The 25133-nt window shown below is 34.1% G+C and overlaps 1 protein-coding gene across 1 annotated transcript; it reads right to left on the bottom strand.

Annotated features, from left to right (window-relative positions):
• Window positions 1–20146: 20146 nt before the first annotated feature.
• Window positions 20147–24868, bottom strand: LOC112088439. Its single transcript, XM_024158721.1, is given in 9 exon segments — window positions 20147–20721; window positions 20825–21784; window positions 22011–22102; window positions 22520–22672; window positions 22767–23338; window positions 23340–23362; window positions 23452–23853; window positions 23856–24376; window positions 24483–24868. Coding segments are annotated over 9 exon segments (3684 nt in total).
• Between the last annotated feature and the right edge of the window lie 265 nt (window positions 24869–25133).

The following is a 25133-nucleotide window of genomic DNA, read 5'->3' as shown; positions in this document are numbered from 1 at the left end:
TTCAGAAGCCTCTCTCCTTAGCACTTTGTATAGAGGAGCTGTTCCTAAGATCAGGATTCAGTTGGACACAGCATCAAATGGAAATTTCTTGGCAAAAGAAATCAATGCAGCTATGGAACTTGTTGAGAACTTAGCCATGAGCCAAGACACTTATGGGGAAGATTATGATAGAAGCTATAGAGGAGAAGATTCTGGTAGACACCAAGAGCTGGAAGAGATGTTTAAAGTGTTGAATATAAAGCTTGACAAAGCCCTAGCTGCCACTCAAAAGCCTATACACTATGTGAGTGAGGAGAAGAGATGCTTCACAAATATCAATGAAGAGGGTCTCACTCAAGAGGAGTTGCACTTCATTGGAAATCAAAACAAGTTCAATGGTTACAACAACTTCAACAACCACCAGAACTTGTCCTATAGGAGCAACAATGTGGCCAACCCCCAAGACCAAATATACCCTCCTCAAAGCTTTGTTCAACAGAATCAGTACCAAGGTAACTCCCAAGGTCAACAGGGTTTTCAGCAACCAGCGGTTCAGAATCAAGGGAATAGCTTCACAAATCAAGTCAGCCTACAGCCAAAGGCTCCACCTCCTGGTTTTGGCCCACCAACTGTTCAACAAAGTCCTGATTTCAATGTTCTTCTCCAACAGCTCTTACTTGGACAACAAAAGATGGTATCTGACCTGGAGACACTGGGCACTGAACTAAAGTCTATTAAAAAGAACAAGGGCATCTGCACTTCTGAACCACAAGTCTCTCTTCCTGGTAAAGCTCTTCAAAACTCAAAAGATTATTGCAATGCCATCTACTCCAATGAGGACCATTCAGCTGCTGTGCAAGAGATTGAAGACCTCCTTTATGGTCAAGTTTTTACTGAGAATGCACACACTCAAGTAGATGAGGACACCATTATAGATGATTTCATGGGCTTCTTACATGAACTCAATGAGGACATTGAGAGCAAAAGTGTGGGGGCAGCCGGTTCAGTTCTTTCTGTTCAGCAAGGGAATGATTCAGTGTCTATTGAAACAAAGGAGCTGCCAACTGGTCAAGCAAAGCTAACAGATTGTGCCTCCACCTCTGAATCAACTCAGATGAAGCCTACCTCCCTCCCAAAGCTAGGCAACCCAGGGAAGTTCACCATCTCTTGCACTCTTGGAAACTTTAGAGTTGAGAATGCTTTGTGTGATTCAGGCTCAAGTGTGAGTATAATGTCTAAAGATATGATGGAGAAGCTAAAGGTCAAGTCTATAACGTCCTACCCTTCTTCTATCACCTTTGGTGATTCCTACTCCAAGAAACCATATGGATTTTTAGAAGACTATCCACTTCAAGTTGGTGAATGTGTAATCCCCACTGATTTTGTCATCATGAAGATGAAGAAGACCAAAGAGCTCCCCCTATTGCTTGGAACTGCATTTCTCAACACCACTGGTGCAATGATTGACTTTGACACTCAAAGAGTGGTGCTTACAAAGGTGGATAAGGATGCCTTTTACCCTGTTCAACCACCTTTAGCTGAATTTTGTGGATCAGTTGTTCAAGAGATAGAACCCCCTAAGGTACTTGAGATGAAGTATGTAGGAAGTGCTGGGATTTTAGGTGGATCCCAATCTCTCTCAGCTGTGGAAATGGAAAAAGAACCTCACACCAACTCTGTTTACAAGGATGGGACTGAACAGCCATTGATCAGAGAAGAAGACATCTTGCTCTCATGGTTTCCTACACTTAGTGATCTAAGGATGATTAACACCAAAAGTGATGGCTCAGCATCAGAAGACAAGAGTATTAAACCTGATCTTTCTTCTCAAGACTTTGATCTCACTCCTTGGGTTGATGATGATGGTTCTCTGAAGTATAAGCTGGATTGCAATGGGAAGCCAGGTCTGTTTGCTGAAGTGAGGGCATGTCTCACAAGGGCCATCTTTGATAAAGACCCAGATGGTATTCAAGAGCTGGTGGACAAAGGTCTCAAGGTGGGATCTCAAGGACAAGGGTCTAATGGTTCCCAAAGGCATCAAACCAACTCAGCTTTCTTGCTCAGGACCATTGAAGTGCTGAAGAGCATCAGTGCTCAACCTCACCCCAGCTGAAAACAAGTTTTTCAAAGTCAAACTTAGTGACTTTAAACAAAGTGCTCTTGGGAGACACCCCAAGCTTATCCTTGTATATAATCTTTTTATTCTTTTCTCTCATTTCTTTTTATGTTTTAGGATCTTTTGATGGGTTTTGTGAGTTGGTCTCAGGTTCTAGGTGATTTTTGGAGGACATAGCTCAGTGATGAATGGAATGGAGCATGTGAGAGAGCTGAGAGAAGTGTTTAAGGACTGAAAAACTTGGAGAACGCCTCAGTGCTACCTAGGTGTGCAGTTTGGATCAAGAAGAGCCCAGGCCGCAGCAGGACTCGCAATTTACTCCGGCCTGGGCGTGCTACCTAGTGAAAGATGTCCAGGCCGGAGCAAAAGAAGAACAGGCCAAGAGTTCTAAGTCCCAAACTCTGCTACCTGGTGCTGCGGCCTAGAAACAAGAGAAGCCAACCCGCACATCCATTCGCAAAACACTCCAAGTTAGGTGTGCTAGCTGGGAAAAGAGAAACAAGGTAGTAGCATAAGAAGATTGGCCAATTTTCTAAGTAAAAAAACCCTGCGGCTTAGGTGTGCTACCTGGGAAACACAAGACCAGGCCGCAGCAAGGGAGTTCAGGCCAAGCCAAATCCATCTCCAGTGGTGTCTGGCCTCATCTGGTGCAGATACTCACTCCCCTTTTGCACAAGAACCACACCAGGTATCACTCCAAACACTTGTACATGAGCATTTAGCATTTTTCTTTATCTTTTGCATTTCATGTTAGATTTTTTTTCTCTTTCTCATGCTTTTATAACACAAGGGACTGTGTTATTTAAGTGTGGGGGAGGGGTTTTGTGTTTACTAATCATGTTTATTCTGATCTTATTTTCCTTTTCACTTTGAGTCTCATTTTGCATTCATCTAAGTGCATATAAAAACCAAAAAAATGGAAAAATCTGAAAACATTTTCACAAAAAATGCTCATGTAGTTGCATTCACATTTTAGGTTGAGTCTAGTTTGCATTTTCATATAGGTTTGCATCATATGCAAATGGGAGTAATGATAGGTTCTTTCCTTGAGAGTACATCACTTTGAGAATTTGGATTAAATATGCTTGTGAAATGACTTCTTTGCTTGCAAGGCTTGAAATGATTTGAATCTGAGAAGCAAGTTTGAATTGAACTCAACTCTAATAAGTGAAAACCTTGAACTTGACTTGAAATTATCTTGTGATGCATTGTTTGAATAAGCTTGTGGATACCTATATACATATTTGAGCTAGAATCCTGTTTTTACCACCCTCTTCCTTAGCTCAAATAGCTGAGTCCACATCTAGATCAGTTTTCCTCACCTTGAACCCATCCTTCCTTCAAGCCAAATGTTTGTGTGTGATTGAAAGGCCCCCTTGGATCAAACTTAGCAGAAAGTGTTAGGTTTAGAGCGACAAGGGCAAGTCTCATTGAGTGTTAAGTTCCATCATCAAGGAGCTCAGAGATTTGGTGAGAACTAAGTGTGGGGGAATACTTGTTGGTGAGTGGAAAAAGGAGAGATGAGTGGAAATAAAAGGAGAATGGTGAGAACTAGGGGATAGAAAAAGAAAAGAAATCAGTCTTGGAGTTTTGAGTCAAAGAAAGTGAGCTCTAGTGTTTTGAAAAGAAAAAGTCTAGCCTCTAAATGAAAAGAAAAGAAAAGAAGCCCAAGAGCTCAAATGTTTTAAAAAGAAAGAAAAAGAGGCTAGAAGTTACAAAAGAAAGTGAAAAAGCTCTATTTAAAGTTTCAACTCCAAGACTTGAGTGTGAAAATGAAAAGTGAGTCCCCTAGTGAGAGGAAAATGAGTGTGGAAAGTGAGGTTCTTGAGAGGTTGAGCAAGTGAGAAAGCTTTGAGTAGAGTGTGGGGTGGGATGAGTCCTTGCCCTTGTATGCATAGGTTGCTTTTTACCTTTAGCATTCTGCCAAAGTTTGATCATTCATAGAGAGATCCCCTTGCTGCATTGAACCCACTCAGGCGCTGATGAGACCATTTTAGTCTCATTACCTCACCCTAGCCAAACTTTGCTTGTTTGAACATTGCATCATTTGATCCACTTGGTAAAGGGCTTAATGAATGTCAAAGAGTTGAGGAATAAGAGAACTTGTGGAGATTACTGTTGAGTTGATACATCAGAGTATGGTCTTGCATTGCATATTGAGCAGGAACATGAATTCTCTTAGTGGTCACTTTTCTCTTTCAAGAAAAAAAATGAGCTCCCAATGCATTCAACATTTTCCTCTCATTTGTTCCTTTTTGCTTGAGGACAAGCAAAGGATAAGTGTGGGGGAGTTGATATATTCATAAATTGCATCATTTAATGTACATATTCTAGTCCAAATCATGTCTCATTTGCATGCATTTTAGGTCTTTAAGCATTGTTTTAGGACTTAGGAGATTGCATTAGGTCCAAGAGAGTTTTGCATGGTTTGGAGTGTTAAACAGGTGCTTTTGGAGCCTATTTGGAGTGGAGGATGTGATTCAGATGAAGAAATGGAGTTAAAATGATCAAAAATGGTGAAAAGGAGCAATTTTTGGTTTCTCGGCAAAATGATGTACTGATGGCCGAAGATTCTCGGCCAAAATCCTTCCCGCGGGTAGCTTTCTCGGCCAAAAACACGTACCGCGGTCAAGTCTCTCGGCCAAAATCTCCGGGTGCAGACACGTTTCCGAAATCGCCCGTCCGGGAAACCTTCCGGTCAGATTCAGCTGTCGGAGTCTTCATAAAAGTTGGAGATAATTGAGTCAAAAGTTCATAACAATTGGAATCAAGGCATTTTGACCACGGAGCTGAAAGATATGGTAATCGGAAGACGAACAGGTCTCGCCCTCATTCCGGAGCAATCCGATATTCCTGAATGATCGCCTGTCCGGGGAACCTTCCGGTCCGATTCAGTTGGCAGGGGCTTCAGCAAAGTTGGAGAAGATTGGATCACGGTTCCAAAGCAAGTAAAATCATGGAATTCGGAGGCGTGAGCAGAAAGGTAAGCTCGTCGGAAGAAACTCCTGTCTCGCTGCCGTTTTGGACCGAACCGATGAGCTCCGAAGAATGCGAAGGACGGTGCACTTCCAGGCCGATTCAGTTTCCGGGGCCTTCATGAGAATCAGAGAAATTTGAGCCCTCTTTCCAGAACGTCCAAGATAATTCAATTCGGAGCTATGAGTAGGAAGATACGGTCTCCGGAATGGACACATGTCTAGACGCCTCTCTCTGATCGTGTAAATGCACTTCAAAGATGAGCCCTCCAGGAAGCTTTTAACTTCCCAGACACTGAAGCTTCCTTCACAAAAGTTGGAGATATATGAGTCCTCTGTCCTCTGCAACTAGAATCACTCAATTCGGACAATTATCGTAGAAGTTACACTCTACGGAATGCGAAGTGGTCCAAGCTGCTCTGAATGCTGCGAGAAAGCCTTGCGACTTGGTTAACTCGCAGGCCTGAAGACGAATGCCTGGAAATTGATGCTGCGAGTTGAGAAGTGCGGGTAAGCTATCAATGGATGAGGTCTGAGGCTCCCGAGCAAGAAAATTGCTAATTCCACAATACTGCGACTTGGGCGTGCTACCTGGGAAGCATGAAGATCAAGTCGCACATACACTCTCAATTTACTCCTAGTTAGGCGTGCTACCTGGTGAAAGAGGTCCAAGCCGCAGTAAAAAGAGGAATGGCCTAGTTTCTAAGTCATAAAAGCTGCGTCTTAGTCGTGCTACCTGGGAACAAAGAAGACCAAGCCGCACAAATGTTCGCAATTTACTCCAAGTTGGGCGTGCTACCTGGTGAAAGAGGTCCAAGCCGCAGCAGAAAGAAGAACGGCCAAGATGTCTAAGTAACAAACCCTGCGGCTTAGGTATGCTACCTGGGAGACACTGGACCAACCCTCAGTAATTCCACTTTACCCACTAAAGCCGGGTCAGGACCCGGTTTGTTCCGGGCTGACTCGGTTCATTAGCACTTAGTATATATTGTTTTTTTGGGAGAAAAACCCTACATGTTATCTTCTACTTAGTTTTCTCTCTAGTTTTCTTTCCTTTTTTAGTGTAAAACGTTTTTCATTAAGAGATATCTGAAGGGATTTGATCATTCCAAGTCTGTTTCTTATCATCTCATCATCTCATTTCTACTTCTAATTATGATTAACATCATCTCTTGCAAAAGATTAGATGTGTTCTTCATGATTAGTGAGTAGTCATCTTTTAAACTTCTAGGTGTGTAGATTAGGGTGCTTAGATGTTTGATTGGTGATGTTTAGGGTTTAGATTCTCATTCCATTTCCTTAGTTAGCTGCTCCTAATGCCATATTTCCTTGGGAAAGTGAAATCTGGGTTCATAGGCATTTCATGCACCAAAAGTGTTTGATGAAATGCCTGAATGAGCTAACTTAAGGGTTTATGCCTTTTTCATCATGGGAATGATTTGTTAAATGCATGAATGACATATTAGAACTGTTTCTTAATGCTCATTGATTCATATTTCACAAATGATGATTTGGTTTGAAAGTGGATTAGTGTAGAGATTAATGCCTTCATGAGAGGATTATTCTAGATTAGAGTTCTACGTTGAAATGTTTGAGATCATGTGATTGCTTGTTATGTCTTTCTGTATAAGATTCAGTCTTCTTGGTTGAGAGATTGTTTGGTCACTTATTAGGCTTGATGCATTCTGCTTGCTGATTGCTTGATTATATCTAATGGTTGTTAGACTTGATTAAGTGATTTGCAAAGGGATTATTGTCATGGGAATGAATTAATCTGATTAAGAAGCCTAGACTAAAGAGTAGCAAGTGTTGCATTATGTTCTTAGCATCATGATTCAATATCTAAAGCACCCTAATCAATGATCACATCTAGAGGTTTAGCTTTTATCATTTGCTTAATCACCATCATCTTGTTTTGTTTGCTTGCTTAGTTCATTAATCATAGCTTGTTTGTTTCTTGTTTTATGCTTTCTTGTTGCTGGTTTCACAAAACTCATCTTTGATTACTTGACTTAAGAACCTATCACATAAACTAGTGCCTAACTACCACACATATGGATTGACACCCCTTATACTACTTTGACAAGGGGATTGATAACCCATCTAAGGCCTTAAAAACCTTAGTTATCACATAGTAGCGACAACTCCGACACTTGATCATCCATGTAAGAGGCAGCAGATGCAGCGGCTGTGCAGGGTTTCTTCCGGCTTGATTAATCTGAGGGAAAGCTCCTTTTCTCTGCCTTGATGGTGTATGAACCCAGAACATCTTCCAGAGGCTAATGCTGTCTTGAAAACTTGAATTCAGGGTTAAAAATTACATTGACAACATTGACAATGTTGGGATCTTGTTGCTCATCATCCCAAACTGGAAACATATCTGCCAAGTCCTTAACCACGCAGCACTGTATGCGAGCCTAGAAAACCACAATTCGAATAAAATTAAGTCTGCTTCGGAAGTCAACATATAAAATCTACTACTGAAGTCTATTCGTTAAGGAAAAGTAAATGAATTCTTCTAGTGAAGTATACTAGTGAACAAGACTTCTAAATGAGAAAAATAATACATGTTTTAGCATGTTGGCTTTGACGTTCTTTCGTCCTCTTGATCCTTTGTAAGCCAGCAGAAGAGGTGTTGGTTCATTTGGCAATGGGTCTCCGAATTCAGCAGCAAAATCCGTAAGAGCATAGTATACCCATACTTGAAGAGCTTGCACAAATCCTTCATAAGTGATTTTTTTTGCTGAGATCTTCCTCCTGAACAGATTTGATCAGATTCTGAAAAGCAATTCTTCCCCATGGGAAATTCTCAAAACCTTCGAGATATACCACGAGTCTGGCATGGCTAGCATTCGTGGGTGAGCAAGATTTCATTGCTACAATGAAACCAGTGTAGATCCCAAGATTTCCCAAACGCAGCCTATCATTCTGAGACCATGATGAGCAGTTGGAACAGGCTTCTATTATATCAAGTGTGCTTGGCCCCAGAGCGACATTGACCCCCATTTGCTCCCAGAATACCTGCATGTCCTCCCAAGATCAGGGAGAGCCAGGTCATTCACATACTCGCAGTTGAGTCTTGTGATTTCATCAAACTCATGCAATGAAAACCTCACTGAAGAGGTACCAATCAGGCTCCATATCTCGTACCTCTGATTGAAAACTATCTGAAAGGTGAGAATGTGGTGCACCAGCTTAGATGCCCAACCAAAATTCAAGTCGTGGAACTTTAAAAAAGTCATAAATCTCTGCCCATTCATCTTCTCGCAGAGCTTCCCGTAGTGCAGGAACAAGCCTATAATCATCAGCATAGTAGCCAGTACTTCTTTTCCGGGAGTGGCTCACCGCCTTTAGTATACAACCTTTGCAGGAATTCAAGGGCCGCCATTATCTTACACAGTATTCTACAACAAACGGTTTAATAGTTATAATCACAAGCGTGATAATAACAAACAGTTTGAAACTATAAACGAATGAAGTCTACTATTTGCAAATAGAAGTCTACTTAGTACAAACATAAGTCTACTCAAACATCAAGAAGTCTACTAAAGCCAAACGTAGTCTACTCAAAAATATAGAATATGAAGTCTAATAAAGTCAATCAATACAAAAGGAATCTACAAAGCAGATAGTGGTTACCGGCGTGATGAGATGCAACAGGCGGCAACGAGATGCAACCAGATCTGACAAATTATACTATATACTAAGACGAAGATAGAGGAACATAGACGAAGATAGAGGAATATAGAGGAAGAGCTATGTATATAGCTTCGGAATGACATCTCCTTACTGTTTCAAAGCAGGAAATGACGACACAGTCAAGCGGCGAAAGCAAATCTGCGAAAAAAAACTCCTAATTTCAGATCTGGCCATGGTGATGAACACGGATGAATAGGGAAACAGGGGGATGAAGATGGAGGAAGAAAACTTGCCTGGAAAAAGTTATCGACACCGGTGAGGAGTATATCAGCGGCAGCGTTGAATAATAACGGAAATCGCTTTCGAAAACTGCCTGTATTTTTAACGGAAAATCCTTGACAGTTTTTTTTACGGAGTCTGTAAATTCCTTTATATAGTCAGGGTAATTTTTCCGGTTAGAGAAAGTTTTTCCTGGTTAGGATAATTATTATTCGATACAAGACGGTTTACGGGAAGTTTTTTTGGTTACATGAATTTTTTTTTGGTTAAAGGAAGTTATTTTCAGTTCAGTTTCGGTTTAATTCTTGGTAATGGTAATTCATTCGGTTTAGCATACTTCCATATTGAAGTCTACTAAGTGTAAACCCTAAATCAAATATTTTGCTGTTCTTAATTTTAAACCATAAATTTAAACTTATAAATATGAAAAAATAATTTATATACATTAGGGTTAATAATATCTAATTGATTATTGCAAACTTGAAACCAAAATTATTTTTTATTCATTTTAAAATTAAATTTTATGATTTAATTACATAGTAGACTTCATAAGCTTTGTTAGACATAGTCTAAAGTAGACTTCGTCAGGGTTTAAACTGTAATTAGGACTTCCGTTTTTTTTTGTCATACAGGATTATATTGTCTTTTCACTACCTTTTTAGGTTATTTTTGCCAAAAGTGCATCAGATGTGTACTTTTGTATTCAAAATCAATTTTTAGGTCATTTTTAGCAAAAACCTCTAATATATACATTATGTATAATTTTAATGAAACTCATACGATTTTCTAAATAAATTATATATAATCTAAATATGTCAAGTTATGGTATTAAAACGATGATCATGTCAATTTTTTGTATAATTAATATCTGTTTGTTAAATGACATTTATGAAGTGCTTTGTAAAAAATATTTTGTCATTTCTTCATATTAGAGATGAGAAAAAGAGGAATTTTTCAAATTAGAAACTTTAAAAGTGAAAAACCCTTACCATTAGAAACTTGTGTAAATTCTTTCTTTTTTTCTCAATGCTTTGGACAAAGAAGTTTGAATACAGTATTCTCTTCTTTAGAATATAGAATTTGAGGTTTGCAACTTTTTTTAGAAAGGACTGAACCCTAAATCTGAAGCCAATATTTAGTCTTAGAAAGCCAATTTTAAAGTAGACATTTTGGAATTTCTTTAGGTGTGTTTTTTTTTTTTTTAATGTTGGATGCTTACAAACTATTGTAGAATAGAAACTTGTATATTTTTTTTTCTAACCTCTATTTCGTCGACCAATAAATACAGAAACTTGTATAAATTTCTTTTTATTTTTTTGACATTTTTTCTTATTGAAGTGGAATGTAGAAGTTTGAACATAATTTGTGTATGTAAAATCTAGTGAAATAGACATTATCTCTATGAATACTTTCTCTCTTTTTTTGGTTGCTACCTCTCATCATCAGAAGGTTATGAGGTTTTACATATCTTTACGGCTTATATTTTTCCTCCTTGGATGGATCATTATCAATGTTAAGAATCCGGCTATATCTTACTTGTACTTCAATTCTTTTTATTCTCATCTAAATCGATTATATTTTTAAGAATCAGATTACATCTTCCTTCCATCATTTCCCAGCTCTCTTTTTTTTTTGTCTCACACATCCATGTGTACCTATCCTTAGACCTCTTTATCTTGCTTGTATCCCAATTTTTTTTGGTTTTTTAAAAAAAACATTTTGCCATTTTTATTTAATTTATTGTTCAATTCCTTTTTGTTTATGATCTGTTTTCACGTGAACATTTCATGGATTTATTGTTTATACTCAGTTATATAATTTATAGTTTCTATATTTTTTAATAGATACAGATTAGTGTATATTTGTGTATTCATATTATAATATTCATATTTAAAATATGAAAATTTTAATATTTTCCTTGCATTATTTTTTCTCTTTGTTTCATGTAAAGCCTATCTTTTGAAACCCCTGTCTAATATTTTTTAAATTTACTTAAAATTAAATTTTATGGAATGTAAGAAATTTTGGCTATATTTGTCTTTTTCATTAAATTAAATTTTAAGATAATGTTGTTTTTTAATATGTTGGATCGTTAGAAAAGAGAAATGAAGAAATATATTGTTATTTTTTATTTATATTAACGTTTTCGTATAATTTGCTTGGTTTATGTTTTGAGTATATGATGCAAAATGGACATGTTCTTGTTGAAATATTTATCTCTCTATTACCGCACTTTCCATATGATGCAAAATGGACATGTTCTTGTTGAAATATTCATCTCTCTATTACCGTGCTTTAACATGGTGTTTCGCTGGTTTGAAAGTGTTTATGATTATGATTTATTTCATTATGAAGCTTTTTAATCTTAAATTGTTACATGTTGTTATAACTTATATGTGTTTTATAAATAGAAATTTTTATTTTACATATTCTTATATCTTTTAATTATTTTTTAATATTTATATCATTTTTTTAGCAATGATAATTATATCATTCTTAATTATTAAATACAAAACATATCTGCTTTCATTTTTATAATATATAATTACCACATATGTCAATGAAAAAATGTGGTTATCAATAGGTTTTAAATTATTAAAACAAAATTCTTTAATTACTGTTAATGCTATTTGTTTTATATATATATATATATAATTATTCACTAAATATCTATATATATATATATACTAGATTTAGACCCGTGCTGTGCACGGGAAGTTTTTTTTACAATTTTAATTTTTATTAAAAATTTAAAGTTCATACCATATACAATTTTAATTTTTATTTGCTTGTATGATATTTGTTAGGTTATAAGCATAATTACATATATCTGTCGCATAAATTGTCTGTATATTTTAACTTGGTATGGTTTTGGTTATCTATAATTTAGGATGATATTATTTCAATTTTCAATGTTATCTACATAATATATACCTATATAGTATCAGACGAATATATATATACATGTATATCCCGTAAAGAGCAAGTATCTATAGAGAATAATGAAAGCAATTTTTCTTATTAATAAATCCTGAATTTGACATAAGTTCATGGAATGAAAACGTTGACTACTTCATTTGGTCACATTTGAAGATAAACGACATGAATAGTTGAACCTCCACTCATAACTAAAAGGTGAATATGATATATGAGATTAGTCGTTAATCTCAATGTCATTGTTATCCGTCTTATTTGATTTGAAGTACCTATATATATATATACAGATATGTTATTACCGGTATTAAGAAAAATATCAAATATTTATCTAGTAATTACCTCTCTTTGAACTTGTCAACTTCGACAATATGAGGATCAAAAAGAAACATTGACATCCCTCTTGCATCCGAAACAGTCAATGTCCCTAAAACATAGATTAAAGATAGATATAACTTATGATGTTGAATATAGCTTACAACAATATTAAGTAATTAGATAGAATCAAACCATTGTTGTAAGCTATACCCCAGTCTGTCAATACATATGTTATGTTAGAACCACAGGCAGACCACCATTGTGATTGGAAACCATCAGCCAAGTAACCAGCCAAGTAACCAGCCAAGTAACCATAAGCAACACAACTTATTTCGACATTCCTACAATATATTAACAAAATTTATTGTTAACTTAATAACATGCAATTAAATGGATAACAATTAAAGATACTTACTTGAGATTTCTCAATGTAAATTGTAGTCGACTATAGTATCTACGGAAATCACCATCTAGTCCGTAATCCTTAATCCTTGTAAGTCTTCCAACGTGGACAATAGCACCAAGTAAATCTAATATCACATTAAGTATCAAAGACATAGTTTATATATTTGATATTGAAACTCATTGAGAATTGTATAAGACAAATACCAATAGGATACTTATGATCAATAGTCCCATCCAAGATATTTTCAAACTCTGAGAAAGACATAAATGGATTACCTGTAGGGATGTCAAATATCATTTTGACAGTAGTGTTCTGAAGTAGGAAAATTCTCCATTTGTGAGGAGTTGTTTTCTGAAACCAAAATGAATCATTAACAAAAAAATCAATTAGAGTATTCCACTGTCCTTCTTGTAGAGGTTCGTCGTAATACGAAACCAAAACAGGATTCGTCATTGATGCTTGAATCTTCCATCCCTGAAAAAAATAGATTACATATATTGAGATGTTTAAGATTAATAATACCTATATGAAGTAAATAACAATAACTTACTTCTTCGTCCACCAAAATAAATTCCAACCCTTCTATTCCTTGTGGACCAAGAGTTTCCCATTTTTTTAAAACCAATATTTTGATTTTCCAGTCCGATCTCCATGAATGCAAATCAGAAACTCGGTGATAGGGTTCCATGATGAAAGGATATGATGAGATATCTAGGTTTTGAGGCAACTGCACTATCTAATATATAGCACGGATGCTTAACGTTTATAATAAAATACTTATATGGATTTTCAAAAATGGAAAACGAAGATATTGCATGAATATTGTTGAGATTTGGAAATCTATAAATATTTAAAAGTTTAGTAACTAAATATTCATTAATAAATATATACACATGAGATTGTACAAATGTAAGTTATTTATGTGAAATGGTATTTATATAAAAGTATAACAATATATAAACAGTATGATAGAATTAAATTCATCTTGATTATGTTTTTTGGGTGTAATCGTTAAGAATTGTGAATATATATAGAATTTAAGCTACAACTATTCATCAGTTTATACATAAGACAAAACGATGACTAAAAAATAAATAAAATATAAATTGCAAACAGGTAACTTTATTGAATTGAAAGTTATTAATAATAGTAGGAGAAACAGAGTTTTAATATTAAAAAACTCAGAAGAACACCACTCATAATCAAATAAAAATTGAATCTAAAATCAAACAAAGCAAATAATAAGTCCTACTCCTTTCTTCCTTGTGAACTTGAACCAGTTTTGTATCCTTCACATAACTTCTTTGCAAGCCTGCAAAGAATAGCCAAAATGTAAGTAGTCCATATATAAGAAATCAAAATCTTCTGTAAAAGGAGCCCGAGCACAAGGACAAATATTCACTCACATCGATCATAACGAGTCGGTTAAGGACGGTGCGCAAAACCACCTCCAAGCCGGCCAACAGTGATGTAATAGTTTGGGTAGTCGACAAAAAAAAAAAAAAAGAAATCAAAATCTACTTACTACGGATTTTTGACTACAATAATTACTTGATCCCAAAGCTTTTCACTTCATCCAAAGGCGGGGCAATATCAAAACGTGAAAGCGATCCATCCTCATAATTTTCGATTGTCATTTCATCTAATATATATAACAAACATAAGTGAATATAATTTGACTAATAACAATATTGTCTTATTAATAAAAATATTTTAAAAGCTCACCAATGTATTTCTTAACCAACCAATCAGTTAAAACACAAATAGCAAATGGACTCGTCCCTACAAGACCTTTGCACTTGACTTCAATCTCATAAGCCAACTCATGATGTGCAACACAGTTAAGAATACAATCCCTACACATCATAAAATTTCTTATTACATTCGATTTAAATAAATAAGACTAAATATAAAACAGTTAGATAACTTACTCTAGGTCTTTAATTCGGAACACTTTTGTCATCGAGATAAACACATGTTACCATATTCTCGACATGATCCAGGACACCAATTAAATCTGTTACCAATTACATATGAGTAATACAACTAAACAATATCACAGAACTAATATTTTAATCATATAATTAGTACCCTACGAATAATAAACTACATACGTAATTAAAATAAGAGTTAATACTTACCAACTGGGTAAAGGTGGTTGTAAGGCTTATTGTAAACACGGCTGAAATCAACAAAACGAAGAAAAGGATCTCCTGTCAAAGGTCGGATGGAATTGACATTAGTTTCACGATCCAAAATGATTTGCTTAACATGTCTTGTGGTCCGTTCTTCCCATTTAGAGGGAATTAACTTGAAGTTTGATAACTGCACCCATTTGTCTTCTTGCAAAACATATTCGAAATAAGATAAGTTGCCGTTACCAACGTAGGCAGAGATTCTGCAACCCTGAAATGGTAATAGACACAAAATAACATTGCTAAAAGAATATGAAGTAGTAATGATAAGAAAGATTGATAGAATTTAGTATCAAAATTACATTCTCATCAACAAATATGAAATTCATCACGCGAAGTCCTTCAGTGTCAAATGCCTCCCATCGTTTTAAAACCTTGACCTTTATTTTCCAACCATCCTCCCAAGATTGTAACTCATGAATCATTTGGTACTCACGCATTGTGTTTGTCTATTGGATTTAGATGAATAAATTAGGCTGTGAAATAGGTTTATATAGGAGTAAGTTAGTATTTTAAAAATGGTACGTTCCGAAAATATTTGAGTAGATACGATTGAATAGAAAAAGATTCGAAACTGTTAGTGATTTAAAGAAACTGTATATTGTTAGGTGGATATTATATGCCATAATTAAACGATTGTGGATCGTTTTTTAGAATTTAAAATTTTAAAAATTTAGTTTTTGATGCAAAAAAATATATTATACAGATCACAGATTCCATATTAGGAAAACAAAATTTAAAAATCTAAAAGGCAATTTTTTAGGAAACAAATATCTAATCAGATATTTAGGATGTTATGGGTTAGCTCGAGTAGGTAAGGCCGTAAGGAAGATGATTATACAATATATAATCAGATATTCAGGATGATGAATATAAGGAATTAGTTTTCCTAATATAACTTTTTGCTATTAATATTATAATACTATCATATCCCAATTATATCGGCAAACTAATTATACTGTTTTCCAAAAGTAGAATTATAAGAAGGCAAAAGATTCGAAATGTAACACAACTTTCTGTATTTTTAAATAATCAAAAATTTAAACAAAATATCGAAAATAATTAAATTGGTTAATATGTAACCAAATATTTACCTCGTTATAGAATTAGGTATGTATACGAATTTTTAAAGATATATTCATTAGTACAAAATTTATTAGTTTATGGTTTAAGTTAAATCGAAAGTATTCATAAAAAAAATAAAGTTCAAATTAGGTGATACTGATAAAATAACAATGCAAACATGGTCCTAAGTTAATTAGTTTCATTTGTTTAGTATAATTTAAAATCTGATTAAACCATGCAACGATTATGTGAAAATAAAATAGATTTCAAATCATAACTTAAAAAGATAACAGCAAATATTTAAAATTAAACAAAATCCGAAATAAGTGTAAGTCTTAACATTCAATAACATAGGAGGACATCACTCCTTTAGATTAAAGTCTTAAAAAAAAAAGATAGATATTAAGATAAGATAGAGATGGGCCGAACTAAGCATTCCTTGATCCAGAAGATGAAGCATTGTGGGCCGAATCCCTCACCTTTACCCACATCATGAACAAAAACATAAATAAAACATAAATAAGTATAAGTATATGAATCAAACGTTTTATACATGTAATAAGTAAACAAATAAAATTATTACTTGGCCCGTAGAGTGTAAACTTCATCGAGTGGTGGATGAACCAAGAAACGTGATAGCTTTCCTCCTTCATAATCATTGATAGTAATTTCATCTATATAAACAAAAATTCATTATATTACAATTATATCCAATCCATTATAATATATGGTACAAAAAAACACTAACTATATGATATTACTTACTGAAGCTTTTCTTCACCATCCAATCAGTAAATGCACATATGGGAGTTGGTCCATTCAGTATCTCATCGTTAGATTTTTCCTTTATATAATAGGCCAAATCACCATGTGCAACACACTTAAGTGTATTACCCCTAAAAATGGGAAAAAATTAATATTAAAAGACATTTAAATAATAAAACAAAATATTTAACTTAAGAATGACATTACTCGATATCAGTGATACGAAAATGCAGAGTTGGAACTGTTTTCCCATCGTTACCAATATCTTGAACAATATCTCCGATATTCTTGTCGAAAACACCAAGCAAATCTGTATTTTAAACAGATAAATGATTGCATGTCTATTTTTACTTAACATAAACCTTTTTATGAATACATGCAAACTACTATGAAAATATTGCATTTTACAAAAATTACAAATAATAGTAAAAGAGAACTAACCGATCGGATAATAGTGAGAATAAAGACGGTTGTGAACACTCGCAAAATCAACGAAACTGATGAAAGGATCGTCCGTTAATGGTCTGATAGAATTCACCTTTGTTTTCTGAGAGAGGATGATTTTGTAAGCATGTTTAGTGGATCTATCATTCCACCGGGAATTAGCTAAGCCAAACTGGGAAATCCGAACCCAAATTCGTTCTTGAAAGACATGTTGAAAATATGAGAGTTGCGCTTCATCAACGGTAGCAGCAACTCGAGATCCCTAGGGTAAAAAAAAAAATTAACAAATACACAACAAAGAGACTTTACAAAAATAGATAACTTATTTTTTGAAAACACAAAACTTACACTTTCATCAACCAGGATGAAATACATCCCATCCTTTCCGTTTGAATCAACAGTCTCCCAACGCTTGAGAACTTTCACGTTGATGGTTTGCTTGTATTCCTCCCATGGTGTTAAATCACTAACCATTTGATATTCGGCCATCTTTTTTAGTCAGAGATATTGATGTTAATTTTGTAGGTTTTCTCTTTGTGAAGGATGAAGTTATGGAAGAACAAAGTTCCTTTTATATATAGAAGACATAGACGGTTAACTACTCTAAAGTCGCGATTGTTTGTAAACATTTAAGTGTAGTAAATACAAAAATGGTTCATTTAATTTGTTAAAAAAAGGAATAAGTTCACCGAATATATTTCAATCGGTGTAAGATGTCAGTAGATGTCTCTGTTTATATTCCGGATGCATAAAAAGGAAGTTACAGATGTAAAGATATAAGTATACATCTATCAAATCACATGAATATTTATGCAAACTTTCAACTACTATATTTATTCATGTTTGTAAACTTCATAAACTATATGTTGCGAATCCAAGGGATATAACATTATAAATGTGGCGACTATTTTTATTTCCTACAATACTTATAAACCATATACTATAGTATTAGTAATTAAGATATTATATATATTAAAGGAAGATGTCATTAGTGTATAAAATATATATAGATATGAACTTTGAAAAGTGATATTTATGTTAGTAAAGTTTCCTCAATCTAAATATATACATGCAAAAATATATATTTATGAAAATAGCACTTAACAAAAGCTGTAATCAGATATCGATCAAATCAATTCAATATCTTCACTTTGCATGCACAGGTCATAAAATTAAGTATTCAGCAAAAAACCAACTACCAAACGATATTAAAGTAGTTGTTACTAAATTTTTAACATAGAAACTTTGACTTCAAATTTTCTATGCGTGATTTTGCGTTCTTGATTTTTTCAAACTTAATTATAATATGAATACATATGCAATTACGACCCTATAGATAGTTTAACTGAACGTTAAATCAGTATATTTAAGATTCAATATCATATTTGAAAATATGTAGTAATAAAAATTCACACATTTTAAACATAATAGATAAATTATGGTTACTACATATTTAATAGAAAATTCATAAAAAGTAAGAATCTCCAATATTTAAAACATCACATAATATTCATTGTAGATAAAAACATAGAAACCAATATGGAATAAATTGCAAATTTAATAAGGAATAATATAATAGTCTAAAAAATGTAAAGGTGCTTATGGGAAATTATAGGTTGATTTGTGCTTGTGCTCGAATATAACCACTTGCAGTTATTATAAATTCTGTCAAATGAAAAAAAAAATAGTGAGTAAGCAGAAAAATTATTGACTTCGAATAAATATAAAATTTCTATTCTATTAACTGAGTACATACAATACTTACTATCATTACTAATGGTAGATACATCTAATTCTTGGAGACTGGTTTTACAAACTGCATCAATAGAGTTCTGATATTTCATTAACATGCATGGTATGAAACAATAGTATTAAATAAATATAATTTAAATACCTTCGACATATCTGATAGGAGTGATAGTTGTAGAAATTATGAACTGAATATTGAAAAGGGATGTTGTGTTAATGTATTCAGCATTAACGGGAATAAGAGTGAAATCTTCAATTACAAACCATGAGTTTTGTTCAATTCTATTCTCAAAGAATTGCATGTATTTTATGTAAACTGTAGCAGAAATTGTATGACCCTGTAAAATGAAGAAAAGTACAGGTTTTTGAAAGTATTCATTATGTAAAATACTGAAAATGAATGTAAGGAATTCTACAATTTACTTCTTCATCATATAGTTTCATATTAAGAGTAGTTCCTCGATGTGGAGTATATTGTTTCCACTTCTTCGTAATTTTAACCCTAATTTTCCAATCAGTAGTACACGGATTTAAATCAGATATAGTATCGTAAGTAGAAATCATGACGGTATTATATATCAAAGTTCTTGCAAATGGCTGACAAATTTTACACAACAGAATATTTATATAAGGGATAACTTCTTTGATAGGGTATTCAAGTAAATAATATCTAATATGTATAAGGGAAACTAACTAATAGAGATATATTCGGGATATACATAGTCGATATCTTCGTGCAATATATATTGAAATCTAAAATAACCATAAATATAATTCAAAAATGTTTTTAATAATTCATATTAATTAATTCACATAATATAAATCTTTTTTAATTAATGTTTAAATATTGTATACTTGACTAACTTTGATTAATTTATGTTTGTTTACATATGAGGCTGATATGAAGTGATCAGGATATTAGTCTGTCAAAAACTCAATTACATATAACGAAAATAAGTAACCTACGACTATATAAACAAATTATACGTAGATATATATATATCAAAGTAACATATGAGCTGTGTGAAAAAAATCATATATCCAAATTGAGTAACCAATACAACGTAAGAAAATGTATTAGGGGGAATAGTATATAAATATCAAATAATAGACCAAATTGCTGACAACAGAACATATCAGGATCATTTGCACCAACACGACATCAATAGCTTTCCTTGCAACTTCCTGAATACATTACAAATCCATCACACACGTTAATTAAAAAATCATACTAAGCAAACGTAGATATTGGTCAAGTTATAACTTACCAGTAATGTTGAAACTATATCTTCTGGAACACTTCTTTGAATACAACGTTCATTGTTTGTTTCTGAGGTTTACCATCTTTGTCAATAATAAGCACCTTTAACCCATCCTTTGATTTTACTCTAGATAGAGCAACATATAACTGACCATGAGAGAAAACAGGCTTTGGCAGATATAGACCGACGCTTGAAAGTGTCTGACCCTGACTTTTATTTATGGTCATAGTAAAGGCAACAGCCAAAGGAAATTGTCTTCTTCGCATTCTGAATGGAAATTTTCCTTCAGGAGGTGCGACATTCAACCTTGGAATGTAAACTTTCTGACCATGAGTGTCACCAGTTAAAACAATAGCTTCAATGATATGATCAGCTAATTGGGTGATTTGTAGTCTTGTCCCATTGCACAAACCAGCCTTTGGATCTATATTCCTTAATAGCATAACTGGTGTTCCTACTCTTAATCTCAAAGAATGATTAGGAAGACCAGACAACTTTATATTATTCAAGAAATCAGGAGTATATACTCTGCTATCCTGGTTAGATGTATCAGATGGATCTATAGAATCAGAACTTAGATAAGTCTTCTCCTCACCTTGATAATAAAAATTTATAGATATATCAGTATAGTATATCAATATGATTAAAAACTTAAAAACTAACTGAATTAAACGATAAACAATGGTAATTGTGTTTACCTGTCAACATAGAAAGCATGTAATCGTTGATGAGGCAAACATCGTCATTAGTTGGACACAAAATAGCCATTTCCTGGTAAAATTGAAGATCGGATTGCTCTTCAAAACTTAAACCATAAACTTCCTCGACAATAGATTTAATGGGATCATCACATTCTTTTATTAGAAGCTCATCAGGAATGTCGATCATAACTTCTCCGGTGTTTGGTAGATTAATTTTACCATCGCGAACTTTAAGAATCCATTCTGAAAATGATTTGATTTCCTCTGCTATGTTTTCATCAAGATTAGCCAAAAGCCTCATGTTTTTTGTAAGCTTGAGCACCTTACAATCATCCCATAAATATGACGAATTAATAGAAGCCATAACAATGTCTTCCCTTCCTCCACCACTAATAACTGGCAAAATTTGTCTAAAATCACCACCAAACACAACAACTTTTCCTCCAAATGGTTTATCCTTATGACGCTTAATAATGTCACGCATAGTACAATCCAAACTTTCAAAACAATATCTACTCATCATAGGTGCCTCGTCGCATATGATAAGAGATGACTCAGCAACCAAATTTCCTAAATCTGTTCCAGGTTGAATATTGCAAGTAGTGTCATCATCTGGATTTATTGGTATACCGAAACGGGAATGTGCGGTTCTACCACCAGGCAATAACAAAGATGTTATTCCACTACTTGCAACATTCAAAATGATTTCACCTCTAGCACGAACAGCAGCAGATAGTAGTTTCCATAAATGAGTTTTTCCAGTACCACCAAACCCATATAAGAAAAATACTCTTCCTTTATCTTCTGTGACAGCTTCCATGATCTCTTTGTAGACATTCATCTGCTCGTCAGTTAAACCAGGAACCATTCTTTCTACGATAGCCTTCATTTCTTCTCTATCATAGTTTCTTTCATCGTATATTACCCTATTGATACCAGCTGTGTTATAATCACCCTCTGGCAAAGGCATTCCATCATAATTTGAAAGAGAACAACCATTGCTTCGCAATATAGTCTCACTTGCATCCAATGTGTAATTTTTGAGCTATTCATCAGAGAGGTCCAGTTCTGCGAAATGATCACATCATATGTATTGAAATCGAATACTTCATATTCACATAAAGTATTATGGTATACATAACATATATAGTTATAGAAAGATTTTTAAAAATAAAAGAAATACCTGGATTGTTTTCAAATAATCTTCTTCTGTAAAGAATATCATCAGATAGCAAATTCCAAGTTTCTTCCCAAACTCCAAATGGATTAATTAGGCTATCAGTCAATAGCATAACACAGAACAGTTTTTGAAGAAAGTCACCAGAACCCCACATGCTTGCTTCATTAATCCCATCTATATATTCTCTATCATCATCTAGTAAACCCAATGCATAACATGCATCTTTGTATGTAGGATGTAAAACACCATCAACTGTCTTCAAATCATCAAACCCCTTAGGACATTAATGTCGGTTGAGTAGAACACAAAGATAGTACAATTGGCCACATTTCAGAGGTACATAGGTTATTCTACCAACAGCTAACCTATTTTTCTGTTGCCTTGTTTTCCATTCAATATTTGTACGATCATAAACAAACATTGTAGGAAACTCAGCATATGTTAGGTTTTCAGCTTCTGGATACTTATTGCAAGCTTCAAAAAATGCTAATAACATTGAGCTCTGTACTGACCTGCGATTTAGAACAGTTTCAACTGGATCATCATCATCAAAAAGTACTGATTGCTCGTTTTCTAGATGAAAATAGAGTTTCTCCACTGGAGTTATCCTAAAATGGATTAGAAATGCTAGCAAATGCCATGTAGCTTCGCATGCAGAAACATATCTACATAACAATAAATCAGTAGAGATTTAGTATGTAATCAACACTAATGCAACTTATAAGACATGCCTACAATCTCTATCAAATTAAATATTACCTGCAATCGAAGAAGTCCTTAATTTCATCAGTAGTATCCTCGCCGTTTTCATCTACATTGGCGCATGCTACAGAATCTGCGCCTTGATTTAAATCATTTTCAATAGTAGCTAGAACACGATCAGGTCCTTTGTTGATATATTTGAAAAGGTATTTGATTGACCTTGCCTGAGTACACCATTCAACATTGATGTGAGCTCTATATCGCAATGATAGCTCTCTATTATAAGGCACAACAAAACTGTTGTCAATTTTTAGACCATTCTTCTCAACAAATGCGCCAGTCTTCCTTCTCATATAATGTGGAAAGCCTCTGTTGTCAATGGTAGTTCTTTCACAATATTTCTTTGGAAACTGCTTAGAACACTTCCCATTGATCATACATGGACTACTTTTGTTAATCACTCCGCAAGGTCCATGTATCATGTTTTGCTTCACTACTTCATACAAAGAAGGATCAGTATCTTTGTCAGGAATCTTAGCAGAAATAACCTTATCAATAGATTCAGCATTAGACAATTTGCTTTTTTCAGCCATCCATAGTAGGATATGTGCATGTGGAAGACCTCTTTTTTTGGAATTCAATAGTATACATACCTGTTAATATAAAACAAACCAATCAGGATTACCATAACAATATAAATCAAAGTATAAATACAAAGATTACAAATATAAATTTAACATACCACAAACACTTTTTCCGAAAATGTTCTTTTCAGTGAGATCACTCATGAGGCTGTCTAGCTTAATTTTGAATATCCTACAGAAGATATCTGGTCTATCTTCAGGATTCAAATTTCGCTTCTTTGTATATCTAATTATCTCAGGCCAGTTTGGATTGCAGGTGAAAGTTATAAAAAGATCAGGAAATCCAAAGTGCTTACAGATTGCCATTGCATCCAAATAGTTATTGTTCATATAGCGTGAACCACCGGTAAATGATGCAGGTATCAAAATTCTCTTACCTCTGTTGGATAAATCAGAGTTTCCTTCATTTTCAGCCTCAACCAGATTCATATACTTGTCTAAATGAAGCTTCTTCTGATTATTCCTGAAATATCGAAGTCGGCTAGACTTTATCATAGTACATCAACCAGAAACTGTTGATACAGTCGTTTAGACCGAATTACGGACTGAGATTCCATTAACCTATCTTGAATCCTATAAGCATAGAATTCTCGCATGCTTATAGTTTTCCGTTTCCATTTGTTGCCGTCATCAAAACCGTCTTCAATGCCAACGGTGAATCCATCCTCACCATATGGCAATAATAATGGATACTGAAGAGCTAGATAACCCACATAGAGTTCACTAATTCTTCTGAGGTTTCCGTGTGTAGTCTCTAATACAATATCTCGTAAATCCATTCCTTCTTGAAAATCTCCCGGAATCAATGCTGCAACTTCTGTGGAAGTTGGCATGTTATGTGTTCTAGCATCTTTATTCCTGTTAGCAATGCGAACTAACTTGACGTTGTCTTCTGGTTGTTGAATATTGTATCTGTCTTTGTAGGAATGTAAAGCTTTCACCATTGGATTACAAAAGTTTAACATCTTCATGAGACATTCAATTAACGCCGGCCTTAACTTGGTCGAGCTAGGGACATTCTTGCTGAAATAGAAGAAAGTGCATAATTAAATGTAATGTATGATAAACATATTAACCATCAGTAAAAAATAATGTTAATGGATATTAAAATAGTGCGTACAGTGTATACCTGATTGATTTCTCTCTGTTGGTTATCTCATTAGCTGTATCATGGATATACAACTGACAGAACTTTGGTTTCTCTTTCCTCTTAAGATTCAAAGAACCAATTAAGTGATAATTTTCACCATGTAGTTGGAATACGGGTGGACCACGACCCTTGTTTATATCGTAATTTATCTTTCCACCAATAGATTTAAAAGAAAACATCATGTTGTAAGCTCTGATATTTTCACGAAAATGGCGACAAATTTCATCATCACTTGAGAAGAAATATATCAAAAATGGAGGAGGTTGGTTAAGTAAGGGTAGCTTCACTTTCCCCTGCGAACAACATATAGTAAATTTATATGTTGCACTCTTCTTCTTTTTCTGAATTCGTTCATTAAACGACATCCTTGCTTTGCAGTGTATGCATTCATACATCGGATCTCCATCATCATAATATCCTGAGGTAATACAACATTCGACATAATTAAACATTTAGTCCTGATAAGAATATAACTGAAAAAGTATCGATAGAAGTGTAATGTAAGAGACATAACCATTTTCCAATATAACAGGTTTACGTTCATGATCATAATCATCTGCTATAGTATCAGTTCCATGAGGTCTTTCGTTAAACTTAATCCCTTTCATTAAACGTGTTCTGTTATGTCTA

This window comes from Eutrema salsugineum, unplaced genomic scaffold (genome assembly GCF_000478725.1).
Source record: "Eutrema salsugineum unplaced genomic scaffold, Eutsalg1_0 scaffold_8, whole genome shotgun sequence".
NCBI lineage: Eukaryota > Viridiplantae > Streptophyta > Magnoliopsida > Brassicales > Brassicaceae > Eutrema > Eutrema salsugineum.
The sequence above is the reverse complement of the archived record's forward strand: the minus strand, read 5'-3'. Positions and strand labels throughout refer to the sequence as shown.